At 54.3% G+C, this 20,599-nt stretch overlaps 2 protein-coding genes across 2 annotated transcripts; both read right to left on the bottom strand.

The window, feature by feature from the left end:
• Positions 1 to 354: 354 nt before the first annotated feature.
• PTGER3 (prostaglandin E receptor 3) lies at positions 355 to 5,430 on the bottom strand. Its single transcript, XM_038144941.1, has 2 exons — positions 4,374 to 5,430; positions 355 to 650 (listed from the first exon to the last, which is right to left on the bottom strand). The coding sequence occupies exons 1-2, from the start codon at positions 5,184 to 5,186 to the stop codon at positions 357 to 359; spliced, it is 1,107 nt and encodes a 368-aa protein (XP_038000869.1). The 5' UTR covers positions 5,187 to 5,430; the 3' UTR covers positions 355 to 356.
• Positions 5,431 to 6,342: 912 nt separating this feature from the next.
• Positions 6,343 to 17,064, bottom strand: ZRANB2 (zinc finger RANBP2-type containing 2). Its single transcript, XM_038144757.1, has 10 exons — positions 16,924 to 17,064; positions 16,616 to 16,668; positions 16,261 to 16,369; positions 14,350 to 14,432; positions 13,419 to 13,495; positions 12,986 to 13,123; positions 12,037 to 12,209; positions 9,972 to 10,058; positions 8,457 to 8,621; positions 6,343 to 7,933 (listed from the first exon to the last, which is right to left on the bottom strand). The coding sequence occupies exons 1-10, from the start codon at positions 16,977 to 16,979 to the stop codon at positions 7,870 to 7,872; spliced, it is 1,005 nt and encodes a 334-aa protein (XP_038000685.1). The 5' UTR covers positions 16,980 to 17,064; the 3' UTR covers positions 6,343 to 7,869.
• Positions 17,065 to 20,599: the final 3,535 nt, after the last annotated feature.

The raw sequence follows: 20,599 nt of genomic DNA, 5'->3' as shown, positions 1-20,599 counted from the left end.
CATTGCAGGGTGTCCCTCAGGCCATTGTGGGATGTCTCTCAGGCCAGGTGGTGTCCCCCAGGCCTCTGTGCTGTGTCACTCAGGCCACTGTAGGATGTCCCTCAGGCCGTGGTGCAGTGTCCCCCAGGCCATTGCAGGATGTCCCCCAGGCCATTGCAGGATGTCCCTCAGGCCATGGTGGTGTCCCTCAGGCCATTGCAGGATGTCCCTCAGGCCGTGGTGCAGTGTCCCTCAGGCCGTTGCAGGATGTCCCTCAGGTCATTGCAGGATGTCCCCCAGGCCATCGCAGATGTCCCTCAGGCCGTGGTGGTGTCCCTCAGGCCATTGCAGGATGTCCCCCAGGCCACAGCGCAGCGTCAGGCCGCGGTGCGGCGGATCTCCTCGGACAGGGTGAGGGCCCTGTCCCTGTCCCTGTCCCTGTCCCTGCACTCGGCGTTGGAGCAGTGGGACACGGCGCTGGCGGCCTGGCGGCACTTGCGCAGCAGGATGCGGCGCAGCAGCAGGTACACCCAGGGGTCCAGGATCTGGTTGAGGGAGGCCAGGCGCACGGCCGTCAGCGGCAGGGTGCACTCCCGGCGCGGCTCCCAGCGCTGCCAGCCGCCCCGGCACGGCCCGGCCGCCTGCTCCGACGCCATCCGCAGCATGGTCACCTGCGAGGGACAGCGACAGGGGACACCGTCAGGGGCTGCTGGCTGCCTGCCCTGCACAGAGGCCGCGGCTGCCCCTGCGCCCCTGAAGGGCTTGGGGCAGCCGGGGATGGCGGAAGGCGTCCCTTCCCCTGCAACTGGATGAGTTTAAGGTCCCTCCCAAGCCCTGCCTGTAAGGGATTCAGTGGGAGGGCTCCTCAACACCTCATTTGCCTTTTACAGAACCTTTTTCTGCTTGCAAATTGTTCCTGGGCATGACCTGGAGGCCCTGGCTGTCTGAGCGTGCTGCCTGGCATCCTGTGGAGCGGGGCTGCCCATCGTGCTGGGTGTGCTCCCATCATGCTGGGTGTGCTCCCATCGTGCTGCCCATCGGGCTGGGTGTGCTCCCATCGTGCTGGGTGTGCTCCCATCGTGCTGCCCATCGTGCTGCCATCGTGCTGGGTGTGCTCCCAGCAGGGCTGCCCATCGTGCTGGGTGTGCTGCCAGTGCCAGGGTGATGGATGCACCCCCAGATGGGCAACTCCAGCTCTGCCCAGCCCTTCCAGCCCCAGATAAACTGGCAGCCAGCCCCAAAACTGCTGGGAGCAGCCCGAGGGAGCAGAGCCGCTGGGAATCGCTGCCAGTGCCGGCCTTTGGAAAGAGCCAGGCCAACCTGCAATCCCACAGGAAGCCTCCTCGGAGCTGTGTCACCACAAAGGGCACAGCTGGGCTGCTGCTGTCCCCGCAGGCTGGGACAGCCGGAGCCGCAGTGACCGGGAGCAGAGGCTCCAGGGAGGATTTTTCCACTCAAAGGGATATTCTGGGTGCCAGATCAATAACCATGTGTTGACCTTGGAGGGCAGCGCAGCGTGGACAGCACAGGATTGTTTTTGTTTCTTTAAACAGAAGCAGCTGAGGATTCTACCCACGACATTTCATTGACCGAAGTGGCTGTGGATAGAGCCTTGTGAAAACAGGGATGGAGAGCTTTGTAAAAACATGGCTACAGACCCAGAGCACACCAGGAGCCACTGGAGCACCAGACAGACCCACACTGCCAGAACCTGACCCCTTCCCTGGCTCTTCACACACTGGCCCTGCCCAGACTCTGCCATCTCTTTTTTAGATGGAGCTCCAAAACCACCAGGCTAATAAAAATACATTTCCCAAGCACACAACCGCTGCTCAGTTCTGGTTTTATTATGTAATATCCCTTTATTGGAGCAGTTGTTGGGCCAACAGCTGCTCTACTGGAAATTTTGTTTGTTTGATATCATTAGAGGTTGTTTATCATGGCCTGTATTGGTCTTCTAAATGGATTAAAAGCCTGCACAAGGCAGAGGAACGACATCAGGTGGAATAAAGTCAACATAATTCATGCCATTAAAAATCTGGCTCAAAATGCTGATGATTGGATTTATTCAACAAGAGCAGCCAAAACTTTACTGTTATCATGAGTGTGGTTTTATACGTCTGTAATTTCTGTCTGCCAGGAGGGATAAGGAGCAGAAGTATTTTAACAGGAAGAGCAGCAGAACTTCTGAGCATTTTGGCTTTAAATAACTTGGGAACAACTCTGGGAAGGAATAACTTTGTAGCTGGAACTCCAAAATTATTATTATTATTATAATTCCAGGTTGTGCCGCAGCGGCGTTTCTGTGAAATCAAGGAACAGCTTGCTCCATTTCACCTCGGGGGTCATTTGTCTGCTTTCCTCCAGCTCAGGGGTATCCCAGAATCCAGACTGGTTCGGGTTGGGAGGGAGCTCAAATCCCACCCAGTGCCACCCCTGCCATGGCAGGGACACCTCCCACTGTCCCAGGCTGCTCCAGCCCCAGTGTCCAGCCTGGCCAGGGACCCAGGGGCAGCCCCAGCTGCTCTGGACACCTTGTGCCAGGAATTCCCTCCAGTACCCCATCTAACCCTGCCCCTGGGAAGCCATTCCCTGTGTCCTGTCAGCACGGGCTCCAAAACAAACAGGTCAGTGTGAGCTGGAAACCAGCCACGCCACCCTGCAGTGGGGTGTTCTCCCAGGGGCTCCCTGTGAGTCCTCCTGCGTGCTTGGAAAAGGAAACAATTCCTGCACCGTCTGCTCTCTTCCCTCCTTCCCAAGGCAGCGGAGAGCCAGACACACAGCACACTCCAAGGAGCCCTCCAGAGCACAGCCACGATGTCAGAGCTTTCCCTCTGCTGCTAAATCACATTTGATTTTGTCGTTTACATCAACAGATCAGCTCTAAAAATACCGTGTGTGGCAAGGGCGTTGTTTACCTCACAGCAGCAGCTGCCAGGATCCATTAGTTCTCAGTTACAAAACTCAGATGTCTTTAAAAAAACACACAGAAACAAAAAAACCTCCCCTGTAAAGCGCCAGATTTCCATTTCAGCTCCGTTTCCTACAACTGCTGAGTGCTGCAGCTACGGGTTAAACGATTGCTACGAGCTGACTTTCACTGAAAAGGCATTTGCATTCATTCTCCCCGGTCACTTCTCCAAAAATCTGGTCTCTAATTCCTGACCCGCACTTCAGGGGTGCACAGAACAAGTTGGGGAGCGTGGAAATGGAGGTTTATGTATAAAAACGGAGGTGTATTTGTAAAAACACCCCTGCAGCCATGAGTCTGGACTGTGAGAACCCCACAGAAGACGTTCCACACCTCCGAGTGCTGCTGCTGCCGAGGGAAGGGAAGTGCTGCTGAAATCCCTGGTGCCTGTGCGTTGACTCCTGCCTCTGAAACCACAGAAATGCCCAGGGCACCAAACCACCAAGCGGAATCCCTGCTTCCTCACTGAGTTACCTGCTTATGAGGGAGGGGGAAACGCTTCCCCCACCTCAGGGCTCTCATGCTGCAAGGCTGGTGGAACCCCCAGGGGTGACAGGACACGGAGAAAACTCGTTCTCCAGCCAGAAAGAACCTTTCACATAACCTCAGCATTCCCTCAACCTGCTTCAGCCCATCCTGCTCAGAGAGCCCAGGAAGGAATTTTCCTAAAATCCTACCAGTTCTTGATAGAATAACCCAGCCTTTTGGGATTCCAGACCCCTGGGTGTGCCTTGGTCCCACACAGCAGAGACGTGGATTCTGCCTCCCCCACTCCCACATCATGAGGAGGGGTTCTAAAGGAAGGAATAATAACACAGTGCAAAGCAACGCAGAGATCCTTAAAGACCAGGCTGGACAAGCCCTGAAGGCTGCTGTAAATCAAACACAGCGGGCTGCCAGCCACAAGGCACTCACAGAGTCACAGCGTGGGCGTTTTCTCACAAAACACCGACACAAGTTTTGCTGCAAGGTGTGGAGCAAACAAAAACCCCTAAAACCCCATCTGGCTGCAGCGTCCTTCTCCCAACTTCTCTCCTCACATCCCCCTTTTCTCTCTGCACAAGAACCTCGTTCTTCTCCTTCTATCTCCGGATCCTGCAGCTGGTTTCCCTGTGCTCTGCTCTCCTCTCGGACCTCTCCCAGCTCCTCTCCTCACATCCCTTTTCTCTCTGCACAAGAACCTCGTTCTCCTCCTTCTATCTCCGGATCCTGCAGCTGGTTTCCCCGCACTCTGCTCTCCTCGGGGACCTCTCCCAGCTCCTCTCCTGCACCCGTCCCACGCTCTGCACCCCCGGCTCTGTCTCCATCCCTGTCCCTGTCCCCGTCCCGGTCCCCGCTGTCCTCCCGAGGGGCTGTCCACGGCTGTCCCCAGGAGCAGGAGCCTCCCCGTGCCGGCCCTGCCCCGGCGGCTGCCAGCACCTACCAGCAGCGGCGCCCAGCATGCCGAGAGCACGCACATGATGCCCAGCAGCTGCAGCAGCGTCTCGGTGGCGATGCGGCCCCACCGCGAGCCGGGCTGCGCCGCGCCGGCCTTGGCGCGGCAGCGCGACACCAGCGCCTCGATGGTGGCCAGGTTGCAGGCGCCGGTGACCACGAGGGACAGCAGCCCCAGCGCGGCGAAGGCGGCGGCGAAGGCGCTGCCGCCGGCCGCGCTGATGAAGCACCAGGTGCCGGGCCACTGCAGCGCGTAGCGGCCCAGCCCGGCCAGCGGCAGCAGCGCGAAGGCCACGCCGGCGGCCCAGATGGCGGCCAGGCCGCGCTCGGTGGCCCGCGGGCTCATGTGGCTGGCGTACCAGTGCGGGGCGCGGATGGCCAGCGCCCGCTCCACGGCCATGGCGCTGGCGATCAGCAGCGGGCACAGCCCGAACACCGTCATGCTGAAGCCGAAGAAGTCGCAGAGGCGGCCCGAGGGGTCCATGGCCGCCCAGGGCCGGCCCGACAGGTACACGGAGATGACGACGGGGCTGGTGAGCAGCTGGCCCAGCATGTCGGTGAGCGCCAGGGAGCCGATGCACAGCAGGAAGGAGCGCTTCCTGCGGCTGCCCTTGGCGCGGTAGCTGCGGGACACCAGCAGCATGGCCAGGGCATTGCCCACGACGCCCGTCAGCATCATGGTCAGCGGGATGGCCGCGGACGCCGCGGGGCCGCGCTCCGCCGCCCGCGCCGTGCCGTTCCCCCGCGGGCCCGGCCCGCCGGCCGCGCTGCCGTTGGGCGGGCGCTGCTGCCAGGGGCTCATCCCGGGGCCGGCAGCTCCCGCATGGAGCGGGCACGGAGCCGGCAGCCTCCCTGCGCAGCGGGCACCGAGCGGGCACGGAGCCGGCAGCGCCGCGCCGCCGCTTTATGCGAGGGACGGGCGGGACCCGCCCCGGGGCCGGGAGAGGCGGAGCGGCAGCGAGAGCGGACAGAGCCCGAGGGAACCGAGAGGGAGCCGGGCTGGGCAGGGAGCGACAGAGCTGGGAAGGGGCTCAGCCTGGAGCAGAGGAGGCTCAGGGGGCCCTTGTGGCTCTGCACAGCTCCTGCCAGGAGGGGACAGCCGGGGGGTCGGGCTGTGCTCCAGGGAACAGGGACAGGAGCAGAGGGAACAGCCAGAGGAGGGTCAGGGTGATCAGGGCACGGTTCTTCTTCCAGACCCAGGCTCCCCATGGCATGGGCACGGCCCCAAGGGAGCCAGAGCTCCAGGAGAGTTTGGATGCTGCCAGGGATGCCCAGGGTGGGATTGTTGGGGGTGTGGATCAATGAGCCCTGTGGGTCCCATCCAGCCCAAGATATTCCATGAGTTTGTGAAAACACCTGGAAGTTTTGTGAGTCTTTTGCTGTTGAAATGAAAAATTAATTGTAAGACCTAAAGGATTGCAACAATGTGAACGTGTGGGATGCACGGGCCAGATGAGCAGGGCAGGTGACAGGAATCAGGGTCAGTGCAGGTGACAGGGACCAGGGTCAGTGCAGGCGACAGGGTCAGTGCAGGTGACAGGGACTCAGGGTCAGTGCAGGTGACAGGGACTCAGGGTCTGTGCAGGTGACGGGGTCAGTACAGGTGACAGGAATCAGGGCCAGTGCAGGTGACAGGAAATCAGGGTCTGTGCAGGTGACAGGGACTCAGGGTCTGTGCAGGTGACAGGGACCAGGGTCAGTGCAGGTGACAGGAATCAGGGTCAGTGCAGGTGACAGGGTCAGTGCAGGTGACAGGGACCAGGGTCAGTGCAGGTGACAGGGTCAGTGTAGGTGACAGGGACCAGGGTCAGTGCAGGTGACAGGGACTCAGGGTCAGTGCAGGTGACAGGGACAGGGTCAGTACAGGTGACAAGGACTCAGGGTCTGTGCAGGTGACAGGGACAGGGTCAGTGCAGGTGACCGGGAGGTCTGAGTGTCCCCAAGACGAAGCAGGCGAGCACAGTTGACTCACAGGTTTTATTTACACTGGTCTACAGCATCGTTTTGCCTTACACGTTCTCTAAGCCCAATGAACCATCCTCCTCCTCCTCCGCTGCCTGTGGCCTATCAGTGGCTAAAGTTAAAACCTCCCGTCTGTTAAGCACAGCAACAATTGGAATACAAAGCACAAGAAAACCCAAGGCTAACAACAGAGCGTCTACTTGATCTGGTTTTACAGCTTAGCTGGACGTCAGAGGCACAGTTACAGACTAACCTGCTCTTGTGCAACCTACACACATTTAGCATGGAAATTAGAGAGAAAAGAAAGCATTAAAGAAGAAACTGCATTTTTTTTCTGCAAAGAGATTTATCAAAATACCTCTACACCAAAAACATTTTGCTTCTAGACCAGTCCAAAAGACGTGGCTCAAAAAAAAGAGAAAAAAAAAAAAAAAGAGAGAAGAAAAAGCAGAATGGAGTTTTTCGATTTTGCTCCGTTTGCTTCTGTGCAGTTTATCAAAACAAGCAGCAAATCTGGCAGTTTTATTACTGAAATAAATGAAGGTATATTGCTCTTTGCTTGCTTAAAAAGAAGAGTTTTCCTTACCATACTTACCTTGTGATGGCACTGAAGAAACTTAAACCTTTCTTAACCAAACGGAGCTCAAGAGAGACCAACTTTTATACTCAAATGGATTCCATAAAGCATTTTAAGCCATAAATTATGTCGAAGGGAAAAAGAATGATCGATGAAGAAGACGTTGAAGATGCCAGAACTTTCTACACAGTTTATTCGTTCTCATTTTTAAAGAAAAATAAAATTAAGATACCTTGAAAATTTTAGTCAGCCCCAAAGGAAATTTTAGAGGCGGCCTGCGGAAGCTTCCCTTGATTCCAAGGAGCCAGTTCCACGCTCCTGCAGCCCAGGAGCAGATCCCAACCGATCCGCTGGGAAGGAGGGATCCCGGAGTCCGGGCTCTGGAAGCCACCGCAGCCACAGCACTGTGCTGGCTGCAAACGTCCTCCCTGGCCAGGAACGAGGCCAATTCCCTCTGGAATCATGATGGACTGGGGGTTTGAGCTGCTAGAGAGGGGTGTCCATCTGCACTGGCACTGCTACGTGGCAAAACAAAAACTGCTCGGCCCAAGGCTCCAGGCGCCCCCAGCCCTGCCCCTGCTCTGGTCCCACGGGAGCTCCATCCTGCTCTGCAAAACTCACGGCTTCCTCCTCGCACAAAGAGCTGTGCCGGGACATTCCCAGCCTGCTCCCGCAGCTGAGGGAGCCAGGAACGGATCTTGAAAAATAACAAAACCCTCCCACACCACAGAACTTCCCCCTGTGCCGGGGAGTTTATGGCTTAAAATGCTACTGCGGGTTTGGGTGATGGATGAACAAAGCTGCAGTTTGCCAGAAAGCCAGGACAGACATGCACCTCTACTAGCAGATTGAGCACTTCTGACCAAGTAAGACACCAACTTCTTAAAAATGTCTCATGCACTGACTGGAATTTTGGTGGGTTTTTGTAAGTGTGAGCTTTTACACATTATTTCTTTTTAGAACTCGTACGGGAACCAGAATGGGAGGATCCGGAGGAAGATCTGCGGCGTCTGCAAGATACAAATGGAGAAAGCATGCACAGAAATGAGCTCAGATTCATCCTGGCACCCACTTTGAGCAGCATCCTACCATAGCTGGAAGCCAAGTATATCTCATGGGGCCTTACAAGAATATACAAGTAACTTTAAGCCGCTAATTTAACGCTAAAAGTCTAAGTTTAATACTGAGAGTAGAATACAGTTTCTATTTCAATGCAGTATTTACTTAAGGAAATAATTCAATAATGAACACATCAACACTGTCACACACTGAAAGAAGGGTGAGCCAGGTGGTCTTTATACAGAACATGCTCCTACCAGGAGGAATTTCATTGGAGGGGGGAAAATTATTAAAAAAAAGCAATTACAGAGGGGTTAACAAAAGTAAGAGTAGGGCAAGTGAGGAAACTACTTGTATAATATGAGAATAACTGCTCAGATTCAATTGCTTCCCAGAGAATCTCAGTCCTTGGATAACTACAGTAAACCATCACACATGTCAATACAGCCATTCTTATTCTACATAAACCCAAACCTTTCGGGTGACCGTGATCTCGAGCGCCTTTTTTTGCGATCACCAGAGGAAGAGGATCTAGAGCGGCTTCGCTTCTTGCCTCTCTCGGGGGAAGACGAGGAGCGAGAGCTGGAGCCAGATCTTTTCCTTGGGGTGGAAGACCCCCTGTAGGACCTGGAGCTGGATCTTTATTGATTGAGAAATAAACCACATTTAATTCTGCGATCGTGGAGAAGGCACAAAGACAGAACAAGCAGAGACAGTTTTCATGAACATACTCATGTTTCACTACTCTGTTTTCTCCAGGGGTGTGGAAAATAAACACCAGGGGCTTCCATACTTACTCTGCCAAGAGCACTGCTACTGCCAGGGCAGCTTGCCTAAGAAATTCTGCTAAGCAGTGTTTCCTGATAAATGGACCACCAATGGTTTGGATTCACCAAAACGAGCCATTTTGGCAAAAAAGCACTGGGAAGCTGCTGGGAAGCTGCCTCTGTAAGGACCTTCCTCAGCAGGTAAATTCACACATCACAATAAGCTGGGAAGCAGAGATCTAAAGCTGATTTACCATGGTTCACTTTATCCTAATGGGCATTTCCCACTGCATGCTCATCTGACCAAACTGTAACAAAGCCAACTGTTACACTTACAGACTCAAACTACAGTTGTGAAGAGAATAAAACCTTCCTCAACCAAAATACCGCAAAAAGCCTCTCAGAATAGAGTCAGAATGTTTAAAAAGATCTCTTGGAACGCAGTGCCCCTCTGGCGAGGCACAGGGACACCGTTCCTCTTCCCAAAAGCATGGATTCCATCCTGTGCTGACCCTTACAGGACAATCCACAGCACGTCCCTGCCCCCAAGGGGTGATGGCAGCATTTGTGATCCTTCCTCCCAACCTCGTTTAGAATTTTGGGATTCTCTGCATGCATGGAGAAGGGACAGCCCTTCATTCCACCACAGAGGGAATGTTCTGCAAATGGAAAGCCTGTGCAAGGACACCTCAAATGTGCTTTTGATCCTGTGCCCTGCCCAGCTCAGTGACGCTCTACACAGATCACTCTGAGTGCTCTCAGCCTCTCCCACCATTTCCTACCCACGTGTTCCTACGATCCCCCAGGTTCATTCAGGAACGGCTGCCCTGTCTCGTGGAAGATGCAGAATTCTCACTGAACACAAAACCAGAAGGACAGTGGCACTTCTAACGCTCCTCCAGCTCAAGCAGCCCCAGTGGAAACAGGAAAAGCACCCAAATGCCTGCAGCAGGGAACCATGCACTCAAATCCTTCTTCCTCCACTGCAGCTCGGTGGCGTCCGCTCGTCCGGCTTAGGCCAGACTTAACCTGTTGCACCAAAACCTCTGCTCCTCAGCGAACACAGCCGTGGTGGCAACACCCGGTGCAGAGACCCAGCAGGTCTGACTTCCAAGATAAAAAGCAGTTAATGTTTGTCTGAGCAGCACAGCCTTACGGTGGGGCCGGAGCAGCGGCACCTGTGCCCTGTGTCTGTGCAGGGACAGGCTGGTACCTCATTCACCTGGATTTGGACCCACGCGACCGGGACTGTTCCCTGGAGCTGGAGCGCGATCTCGATCTGGAACTGGAAGAACTCCTGGAATGGGACCTGCAACAACACGGGAGATCTTTTTCCAGTGCCTGACTTGCATTTAGCGGAGTTACTGCTCCTGAGAGCAGCAGACACGAGGCAGCAACACAGTCTGAGTCCTAAAATGCCAATTCCCCCCTGCCCCAGCATCGCCACAGCGCACTTTAAACCAGACACTTCTACACGGCATTAAGAACATTACAAAGTCAGCTTTAGATTATGGTTCCTAAAACAAAGCACAACAATTAAACAGGATTGCAGTTGTCTGGCAAAAAGAAATAGCTTCCTATCTATTCATTATTTAATGAAATCAATGCTTTAATTTGTGCCTTAACTGGAAACCCATCAGTTTCCTGCAAGGGCAGAGCAGATGAGAGCATTAGGATTGGGCAGCTCAATTTCCCCCAGCCAGTTCTCACAAGCACTTTGTAATCACCTTCATATTTTCATAAAGATTTTCCCCTGCATTATAAATGAAGTGGGGCTAAAATACTGCCATATCCAACACAACTCGTAACTGGCCACAATTATTTCCCAATTTTTCACTGATGGATTTTTCTCTAAAGCACAAACCACAATAGGAATTTAACAATGGCAGCAGGCTCCAGCAACCACGGGCAACAAAAGCATTGAAAACAAATTCTAATAATATTTTCAGGTAAAATATATTCTATTTGCCGTTAGCCTCTGAGTTTTAAACTGTTACCACAACTTTCTCATTTTACTGGGCAGGACACAGTGGTGTGAACATTTCCTAGCTAGGAAATACATTTAAACCTTTTTAAATCTGCAAAAAAAGCATCCACAAATGGTAACTGGTATTTCCAATTATCTGTAGCTAAAAGCAAAAAGTTCAAGAGGAAGTTAAAATCTCAATTAGCACAAGTTACTTTCTACTTCACTGTTAATATTTGTGAATTAATGACCAAAGTTAAGGGCAGGTGAGTTGTTGAGTGTCCTTGGAGCCTCCCAGCCAGCACTGCACTCACACTGCTCTGAGCAGTGAGGGACTGAGCAGGCAGCAGGAGCAAGAGCCAACAGTGATGGGAGAAGCCCAGCCACAGGCTGGGGCTGCAGCATTTGGGCAGTGACAGCCCTGAGAGCACAGAGGGGCAATGATGAAGCTGGGAAGATTACAAGAAACTTGAACTTTACAAATGTGAATTTAATAAATGACCCTGGGAGCTTGTTGTGAATTATCAGGGTCCTCCTCCATGAGCTGTAAGGCAGCTCAGAAGCTCCAATATTGACATCACCCCATTTCAAAGCACTGACTGAACTGTTCATTTATTACTGAATTTAAACAGCAATGAGGGAGATTAAGCCTGCCCAGCAGACCTTTGTGAGGTCCCCTATAAAGCCTCAGTGTTATTAGAGAATTCCAGAGTGGTTTGGGTTGGGAGGGACCTCAAAGCTCATTTCATTTTGCTGTTCCATGGGCAGGGACACCTTTCACCAGACCAGGCTGCTCCAAGTGCTGTCCAGCCTGGCCTTGGACAGTTCCAGGGATGGGAAGGTTCTGACAACATCGATGGGAATGCACTGACAACATTGCCACTGCGTTTAAAACTCTGTCACTTGCCATTAGCTCAAGTTCAAGTTTCTTGTCTTTATTCCCAGGATATTCCCACTGTGTCCTTTCCCTGAATCTGCCTGGGCTGCATTGTCACTGCCTCTTCCGCCACCTCCTCCCACTCCAGCAGTGCCCCCCTCTGTCCAACGACAGAACCACACACGGCCAACGAGCCCGAAAACCTGAAAACAAATGACATTATTCCATGTCTTTGAAGGATTTCCCCAAACATCAACTTAAATCACTAAAACAAGCCACAAGCCCACGGAGCCTCCCTGCTGCAGCTCAGGCACCGCACCACCACCTCTGTAAAGGGAGAGTTATTCACATCATCACACAACTGTAAGGCGATCAAACAAAGTAGATAAGGAAGTCAGATACTGACATTTTGCCTGGCGTTACCCTGGACCTGTACCCGTTTACCTGGACCTAGACCTTGAGCTCGAGTGAGAGGATGAGCGCGAGGACGAGCGCGAGTGGGAGGAGCGCGACTTGGAGCGGCTGCGCCTCGGCGCCTTCTTCTTCTTGTTGCCATCCTCCTCCTCACTGGCATCCAGGTTGTACTTGGACAGGTCAGCGTCATCTTCATCCTCGTCCTGCCACAGGCACAACACAGCAAACTCAGGCAATGCTTTCAGCTGCCCTCCAGTTGTTCCTTATCCCGGCCTTTGAAAACTGAGCGGAATTTAATGAGACCCCACAACTTTAAGCAGTAAAGAGTGACTGAAAATTGGTTCAACCATAGTAATAAAAACCCTGCAACACCCCCCTCTGTTATTTAATCAAGTTAATGAGCACACAGACACATTTTTACCACTTACTTTGAAGGAATTTGCACCCCCAGAATCTCTAAGCAAAGCCCAGCTCTGCAGAGACAGATCACATATGCAAAGCTTGGTGAGTGCTGTGTAAAACACGGCCACCTGCACCTGCCTCTGCAGGGCTGCTGCCCAAAGATGTGGAGAATCCAATAGTGACACTCACATTGCTCAGAAAAGATTAAAAAAACCCTCAGAATATTTTATTTCATTTTATAAAAATTAAATCTGATGTGGCTTTAAAAGCCTAGGAAGAAAACTCAAGAGCAGTCGCTATACATGGTAACCACACATCCAGGTTCCAAATAAAGATCTGGGAGCTCTGGGTTCTGATCTCAGGCAGGCCTGTCACTGATGATTTCAGGAACTGCCCATTTCTGAGTGCAGGTATTTAGAACAAAGCAGAGCTTGTGCACATCTCCTCCAGCAGCTCTGGGCACCGTTATCGCCAGAGCTCTGCTCCAAGGCAGCTGAAAACACTGACCAGCCCTTCCCCTGCTCCTGGGCAGCACTGAAATCATGGTTCAAAACTGCTTCAAGACAAACCATCCTACCTCATCCAATTTATACTTGGAGAGATCTTCATCCTCATCCTCCTCATCCTCCCCCTCAGATTCCTTGTCTTCCACTTCCTTCAGGATGGAGGCAGGACCCACCGGCTTCCCTCGGTACTTTTTCTTTTTGCGCCCAAACTGAGGAATTTTGTGAAAGGATTAGAACAAGATTTAATCAAAAACAATCACCAGCTGTATTTTTGATAACACTTCTACAAGAAAATAAATCATCATCAATTTTAAATAGGATCTTGCCCCAAGGGAAAGGGGAGCACTATGGAATATCAATTAGCAACAAGGAACTTTCCAAGAGACGCTCGTCTTGGGGGACAATGAGCTTCCAGAGATGAACGAATCTGCATTTCAGTTTTATGGGATACCCTTAGAAACCACAACAAGAGCATCCCCAGAGCAACCCCTGCCCCTCCCTTACCTCATCGTACTCCCCGTCGGACTCCTCCCGCTCTATGTACTCCACGTTCTCCCGCTCATTGAATCCTCCTCCATAGCCTTGAGAAAGGGGCAAAACAACACACTGCCTTCAGCCTGCAGCACACAAACCTCCACAGGGCTCTGGAAACCCTCAAGGAATTACAAATCTGCCGCAAGGACGTAACAGGATCTCAGGAGGAACACGAATTGTTCCCACGCACGTTTATTAAATGCAGTTTCTCACAAATCCAATTAAAATAATGGATTAGGACCACTAAAGGTATTTATCAACTTAATTAAGCACTAAGTACTTCAATAAGTTATTTAAATATAAATATGTGGCTATATTATTCACAATTATAATAACTATATGAAATATGATTGTATTATTTAACATCCTTTACTATTTTCACAATACTCAATACTGCAATATTGTTTTTCCTTTTGAATAATAAGCTCTGTGCTCCTCTCTAGGCTCCTTTACTTCTGTGCCCTAGTGTTCCAGCCTGTGCTCTAAACTCCCTGCCCTGCTCCGCTCCTGCAGTGGATTCCCTGCCTGATCCCAGGCGCAGAGGGGAGAATGCAGGAGCTGTAAGGAGATCCTGCCCCGCTTCCCCCAGGAGAGCTGAAACTGAGCCCCAGCCCTCCTGAGCAGATAACAGCCTTATCTGAACACGGCCAGCCCGCAGGAGGCCTCTGCAGATTAATTAAACATTGCTTCCAAAGTGCTGACATCAAGATCCAGCCCAGGGGCAGCTGAGGCTGAACGCTCCCCAGTCCCCAGTGGGAGCCACCGCTTCCCTCAGCACCGACACCGAGGCCAAGAACCTGCTCCTGTGAACTGTGCCCGGTCAGGGAAAACAAGGAACGGCCACTGTCATTCCCACAGCCCCCTCTGGCAGCAGTGCAGCGCCCGAGGCAGCCCAGCTCACCTGTCCTCTCCTCCAGCTTGGCGTACTTGGGGGTGTTGCACATGTTACACTCCGAGCGCCGCGCCCAGTTCACATTGCCACAGCTGCGGGGACACAGAGACGGAAACCTGAGCCTTCAGACTGGGACTGAACATCCCTCAGACTGGGGTTGAACACCCCTCAGACTGGGGTTAAACACCCCTCAGACTGGGGGTTAAACATCCCTCAGACTGGGACTGAACATCCCTCAGACTGGGGTTAAACACTCCTCAGACTGGGGTTAAACACCCCTCAGACTGGGGGTTAAACACCCCTCAGACTGGGGGTTAAACACCCCTCAGACTGGGGGTTAAACATCCTTCAGGTGGGGATAAAACCTGATCCTTCAGACTGGGACTGAACATCCCTTAGACTGGGGGTTAAACATCCCTCAGACTGGGGGTTAAACATCCCTTAGACTGGGGGTTAAACATCCTTCAGGAGGGGGTTAAACATCCCTCAGACTGGGGGTTAAACATCCTTCAGGTGGGGATAAAACCTGATCCTTCAGACTGGGACTGAACATCCCTCAGACTGGGGTTAAACATCCCTCAGACTGGGACTGAACATCCCTCAGACTGGGGTTAAACACCCCTCAGACTGGGGGTTAAACATCCTTCAGGTGGGGATAAAACCTGATCCTTCAGACTGAGGATTGAACATCCCTCAGGTGGGAATTAAACATCCTTCAGGTGGGAATAAAACCTTATCCTTCAGACTGGGGATTGAACATGCCTCAGACTGGGAATAAAATCCTTATCCTTCAGACTGGGAATAAAACATCCCTCAGCCTAGGGATAAAACATCCTTTAGATGGGAACAAAACATCCCTTAGACTGGGAATAAAACCTTATCCTTGAGATAGGAATAGAACCTTATCCTTCAGACTGGGGATAAAACCTTACCCTTCGGACTGGGAATAAAAGGTTATCCTTCAGTCTGGGAATAAAACCTTACCCTTCAATCTGTGAATAAAAGGTTATCCTTCAGACTGGGGATGAAAGGTTATCCTTGGATTGGGAATGTTATCTTTCAGTCTGGGATGAAAGGCTACCCTTCAGACTGGGAATACAAAGGTGGGGACACAGCACTCGGGAAGGTGACAGCACTGACAAAGGTGGGAAGATGTCAAATCCACGGGCAGGAGCAGGGAAGGAGCAGAGCTGCACAGAAGAGCCCTTTCCCAGCTCCCCCAGCCTCTCCTGGGGCTCAGCCCCTTCCCAGCTCTGCTCCCTGCCCTGGGAAGGAAGAGCTGCTGGTGCCAGGCCAGGTGCCCACCGGGACTGCCACACCCAAGAATCCCAGAGCCACAGCTGGTTTGGGTGTGAAGGGACACCACAGCCCCCCAGAGCCACCCCTGCCATGGCAGGGACACCTCCCACTGTCCCAGGTGCTCCAGCCCCAGTGTCCAGCCTGGCCTGGGCACTGCCAGGGATCCAGGGGCAGCCCCAGCTGCTCTGGGCACCTGAGCCAGGGCTGCCCACCCTGCCAGGGAAGGCGGCACCTCCCAACGCCATGGGGGTGGCAGTGCCATCTCCACATCCCTCCGAACCTGGGCAGTGTCTCAGCTTGTCACACCTGGCCTTTCTCCTGGGCAGCGCTGCCGTTTGTGCTGCTCTGTGAATCAACATGAAGCACTGACCCAGAGCACTGCCCCAGGGCTGGGAGCCCTGCTGCCCCCAGCACAGGGAATTCCCAGGGAGAGGCAGGACCCTGTGTCTGAGCCTCCAGAGCACTGCCCGGGGCTGGGAGCCCTGCTGCCCCCAGCACAGGGAATTCCCAGGGTGGGAGCCTGTGTCTGAGCCTCCAGAGCACTGCCCGGGGCTGGGAGCCCTGCTGCCCCCAGCACAGGGAATTCCCAGGGAGAGGCGGGAGCCCTGTGTCCGAGCCTACGTTTTGCACTGCCAGTCGTTGGCGCTGAACAGCCCCCGGCTCTTCTCGGCCAGCGTCTTCCCGATCTCCGTCCCGCCCGCCTTCATCATCTTGGCCTCCGTCGTCTTCTCTGCGGGGAGAGACACAAGAGCGCCTGAGACGGCAGCCTGGGCACTCACCGGGAACACCGCAGGGTCTTTGTAACAAAAACACGGGGGCTTCTCAAACAGCTTCGGGAGCGACAGGAATTGGTGGCGCTGCTTCCCGGGGCAGGAGGAGACGAGGGAACAGGGGGTGCGTGCGACAGGAATTTTAGTGCTGTTTCCCGGGGCAGAAGGAGACGGGGAACAGGGGGAGCAGGCAGCCGAGAACTCACCTCTGCCGCATCTGTTACAGCTCGTCCTCCTGGCGAAGTTCACGTTCCCGCACCTGGGCACGGAGCAGAGCACGAGGGCCGGCATTAAGCGGAGCCGGAACCCGCGCAGAACGCCGGGGACTCCCCCCGAGCGCCGCAATTTAACCCCACTCCGTCCCACGCCAAGCGCCAGCTCCCTGAGGCCGGGCCGGGCCGGGGCCGAGTGGCCCCCCGAGCCGGCGGCCGCGGCTCCCGGCGCCCCCGCGCCTGTCCCGGTCCCGCTCCCTGCCTCGCTGCCCGCCCCGCGCGGCTGGCGGCCGTGCCCTCACTTCTTGTCGGGGCAGATCCAGTCGCCGTCGCTCACGCGGAAGTTCTTGGTCGCCATCTCGGGCCGAGCCGGGCCGGGCCGAGCGCCGCCGCCACGCGCAGGACCCGGGGCCTGCGCCGCGCGGGCTGTCCCGCCGCGCGCCTGCGCCCCGCCCCGCCCCGCCCCGCGCGCCTTCCGCTCAGGCAGCGCCGAGGACGCCTCAGCCGCGGAGCCCGCGGGAGCGAGCGGGGAGCGAGCGCCCCCTGGCGGAGGGGAGGGGGAGCGTGAGGGGGATCTGAGGAAGAGGGCGGGAAAAGGGAAAGGGAAGGGGAAAGGAATGGGAAAGGGGAAAGGGGAAAAGGGAAACTGGAAAAGGAAAGGGAAAGGGGAAAAGGAAAGGGAAAAAGAGAAAGGGAAAGGGAAAGAGAGAAAAGGAAAGGGGAAAGGAAAGGGAAAGAGGGAAAGGGAAAGGGGAAAAGAAAAGGAAAAGGAAAGGGAAAGGGAAAGAGGGAAAGGGAAAGGGGAAAAGGAAAGGGAAAAAAGGGAAAGGGAAAAGGAAAGGGGAAAGGAAAGGGAAAGGGGAAAGAAGGGGAATGGGAAAAAGGGAAAAGGAACAAGAAAAGGGGAAGTGTATAGGAATGGGAATGGGAAAAGGGAAAAGGAATATGAACAGGAAAAGGGAAAGGGAAGCGGAGTGGGGCAGGAATTGTTCCCTGGCAGGGTGGGCAGCCCTGGCTCAGGTGTCCAGAGCAGCTGTGGCTGCCCCTGGATCCCTGGCAGTGCCCAAGGCCAGGCTGGACACTGGGGCTGGAGCACCTGGGACAGTGGCAGTGTCCCTGCCATGGCAGGGGTGGCTCTGGGTTGAAGGGTTTAATCTCCTCTGGCCGCCAGCCCGTTCATGTTTCTGTCTGTGCCCCTGTCTCACCGGAAGCTCTCGGGTGTTCCCTCCCCAGCAGAGCAGCCCCGCAGAGCCTCCTTGCCACAAACATCCCAGCCTGGGCTGGTTTTCCTTGGCCACGGTCCCGGTGACATCCCGATGGAACAGAGCGCTCAGATACCACAGAGTCACAGTCAGGAATATCCGGAGCTGAAGGGACCCTAAAGATCACCCAGCCCAGCTCCTGGCCCTGCACAGACCCCAAATCCCACCCTGGGCATCCCTGGCAGAGCTGCCCAAACCCTCCTGGAGCTCCGGCAGCCTCGGGGCCGTGCCCGTTCCTGGGGATCTGGGCAGTGCCAGCACCCTCTGGGCATGAACCTTTCCCAAGATCTGAAGGACACTTTGGGATAACGATCAGTGTGGGAGTGTTCGAGTCAGCTCGTTATTTAAATAAATATTTTTATTTGCATTAATGACCCGTGCCATGGTCTGTGGGTGGGTTTGTGCCAGCACTGGGACATCGTCCTCTGCTCCCTGGCTGTCCCCAGGGTGCCAGGGCTCTGCCCATCCTCAGTGCTCTCCTGGTATCTCCTTTCAAACCAGCTCTGGTATTCCCCTTGCTGCTTTTTGCTGGACTGGCTGTGATCTGCCAGTGGCCCAGCACTCCCCAGGAGTCCCTGCTGCGTGCTGTGTACAGCAATTGCCTTCCTGGCAGTTCTTATCCTCTCCCTCCTTCTCGTAGCCACATCCTGCGGAGGAGCCATCGGGGATCTGCTGCTGGAGCTGGTTCTCATCTGGTTCTCACCTGGAGCTGGTTCTCACCTGGAGCTGGTTCTCACCTGGAGCTGGTTCTCGTCTGGTTCTCACCTGGAGCTGGTTCTCACCTGGAGCTGGTTCTCACCTGGTTCTCACCTGGAGCTGGTTCTCACCTGGAGCTGGTTCTCATCTGGTTCTCACCTGGAGCTGGTTCTCACCTGGAGCTGGTTCTCACCTGGTTCTCACCTGGAGCTGGTTCTCACCTGGAGCTGGTTCTCACCTGGTTCTCACCTGGAGCTGGTTCTCACCTGGAGCTGGTTCTCACCTGGTTCTCACCTGGAGCTGGTTCTCACCTGGAGCTGGTTCTCACCTGGTTCTCACCTGGAGCTGGTTCTCACCTGGAGCTGGTTCTCACCTGGTTCTCACCTGGAGCTGGTTCTCACCTGGAGCTGGTTCTCACCTGGTTCTCACCTGGAGCTGGTTCTCACCTGGAGCTGGTTCTCACCTGGTTCTCACCTGGAGCTGGTTCTCACCTGGAGCTGGTTCTCACCTGGAGCTGGTTCTCACCTGGTTCTCACCTGGAGCTGGTTCTCACCTGGAGCTGGTTCTCACCTGGTTCTCACCTGGAGCTGGTTCTCACCTGGAGCTGGTTCTCACCTGGTTCTCACCTGGAGCTGGTTCTCACCTGGAGCTGGTTCTCACCTGGAGCTGGTTCTCACCTGGTTCTCACCTGGAGCTGGTTCTCACCTGGAGCTGGTTCTCACCTGGTTCTCACCTGGAGCTGGTTCTCACCTGGAGCTGGTTCTCACCTGGTTCTCACCTGGAGCTGGTTCTCACCTGGAGCTGGTTCTCACCTGGAGCTGGTTCTCACCTGGTTCTCACCTGGAGCTGGTTCTCACCTGGAGCTGGTTCTCACCTGGTTCTCACCTGGAGCTGGTTCTCACCTGGAGCTGGTTCTCACCTGGTTCTCACCTGGAGCTGGTTCTCACCTGGAGCTGGTTCTCACCTGGTTCTCACCTGGAGCTGGTTCTCACCTGGAGCTGGTTCTCACCTGGTTCTCACCTGGAGCTGGTTCTCACCTGGAGCTGGTTCTCACCTGGAGCTGGTTCTCACCTGGTTCTCACCTGGAGCTGGTTCTCACCTGGTTCTCACCTGGAGCTGGTTCTCATTACCCCCTCCCAGGTGAGGAGGAGATGACAGCGCTGCCGCTGTTTGTTTATAAAAGCTGGGGCGCCGCTCTGCTCTGCGCATTCCCACCCGGGGAATGTCCCCAGCCATCGGGAAGGACGGAGCTGTGTTCCCCTGCCGCCGGGCAAGGGCTGGGCTGCAGTTTGGAATGAGGCACGAGAGGCTGCTGCGAGGATTCCCCGCCGCCGCGTCCTGCTGCCGGCAGTACGGCAGGTGGCACTTGAGGAACGCGCGTTCCCCATGGAAAAACCCGCTTTTCCATGGGATGTTTTAAATATCAGCCCGCCCATCGGAAACACCACCAGTGTCACCGTGTGGGGCTGGCCCCGGGAGCGAGCTGGACTGACCCCGGGCTGCTCCTGGCGCAGGACAAGGAGCTCTTGGCTGCAGCAGGAGCAGCAAAACTATTATTTTTTTTTCTGCAAAACTATTATTTTTTTCCTGCAAAACTATTATTTTTTTTTCTGCAAAACTATTATTAATTTTTTTTTCTGCAAAGCTATTAATTTTTTTCTGCAAAGCTATTAATTTTTTTCTGCAAAACTATTAGATTTAGTCTGCAAAACGATTTATTTTGCCCATTCAATGCAGCTGAAAATCCTAAGTAATTAACAAAAAAAGAGTCTACAGAAAAGGAGCTGCCTTACAGTTGGCTACAAACCATCTCAGTCTAAGCCAGCTAGACAAACTATCTTTTTTACCATACCAGTGCAAGCCATTGATCCATTTTAATCATCTCTTCTCATTTAAAGCTCTTTCCCACGAAAGGAATGTAACAAAACTTTACCTCTGGCCAGCGGGATATTCCCAGTATTCCCTGCCTGCTCCTGACCAACAGGCAGCACCCAGCTGCTCCTGAGGGCTCCAGGGAGGA

The sequence above is a fragment of the Motacilla alba genome, chromosome 8 (genome assembly GCF_015832195.1).
Source record: "Motacilla alba alba isolate MOTALB_02 chromosome 8, Motacilla_alba_V1.0_pri, whole genome shotgun sequence".
NCBI lineage: Eukaryota > Metazoa > Chordata > Aves > Passeriformes > Motacillidae > Motacilla > Motacilla alba.
Note: the sequence above shows the minus strand (reverse complement) of the source record. Positions and strands in the feature narration are given on the sequence as shown.

Bases quoted from the DNA above. Each gene is read 5' to 3' on its own strand.
- ZRANB2 (XM_038144757.1), bottom strand. From the start codon at position 16,979: ATGGCGACCAAGAACTTCCGCGTGAGCGACGGCGACTGGATCTGCCCC. The intron at 16,370-16,615 runs GTGAGTTCTCGG...CTCTCCCCGCAG, and splicing joins CTGTAACAGATGCGGCAGAG to AGAAGACGACGGAGGCCAAG. The intron at 13,124-13,418 runs GTAAGGGAGGGG...AAAATTCCTCAG, and splicing joins CCGACGGGGAGTACGATGAG to TTTGGGCGCAAAAAGAAAAA.
- PTGER3 (XM_038144941.1), bottom strand. From the start codon at position 5,186: ATGAGCCCCTGGCAGCAGCGCCCGCCCAACGGCAGCGCGGCCGGCGGG. The intron at 651-4,373 runs GTAGGTGCTGGC...TGTCCCTCGCAG, and splicing joins CATGCTGGGCGCCGCTGCTG to GTGACCATGCTGCGGATGGC.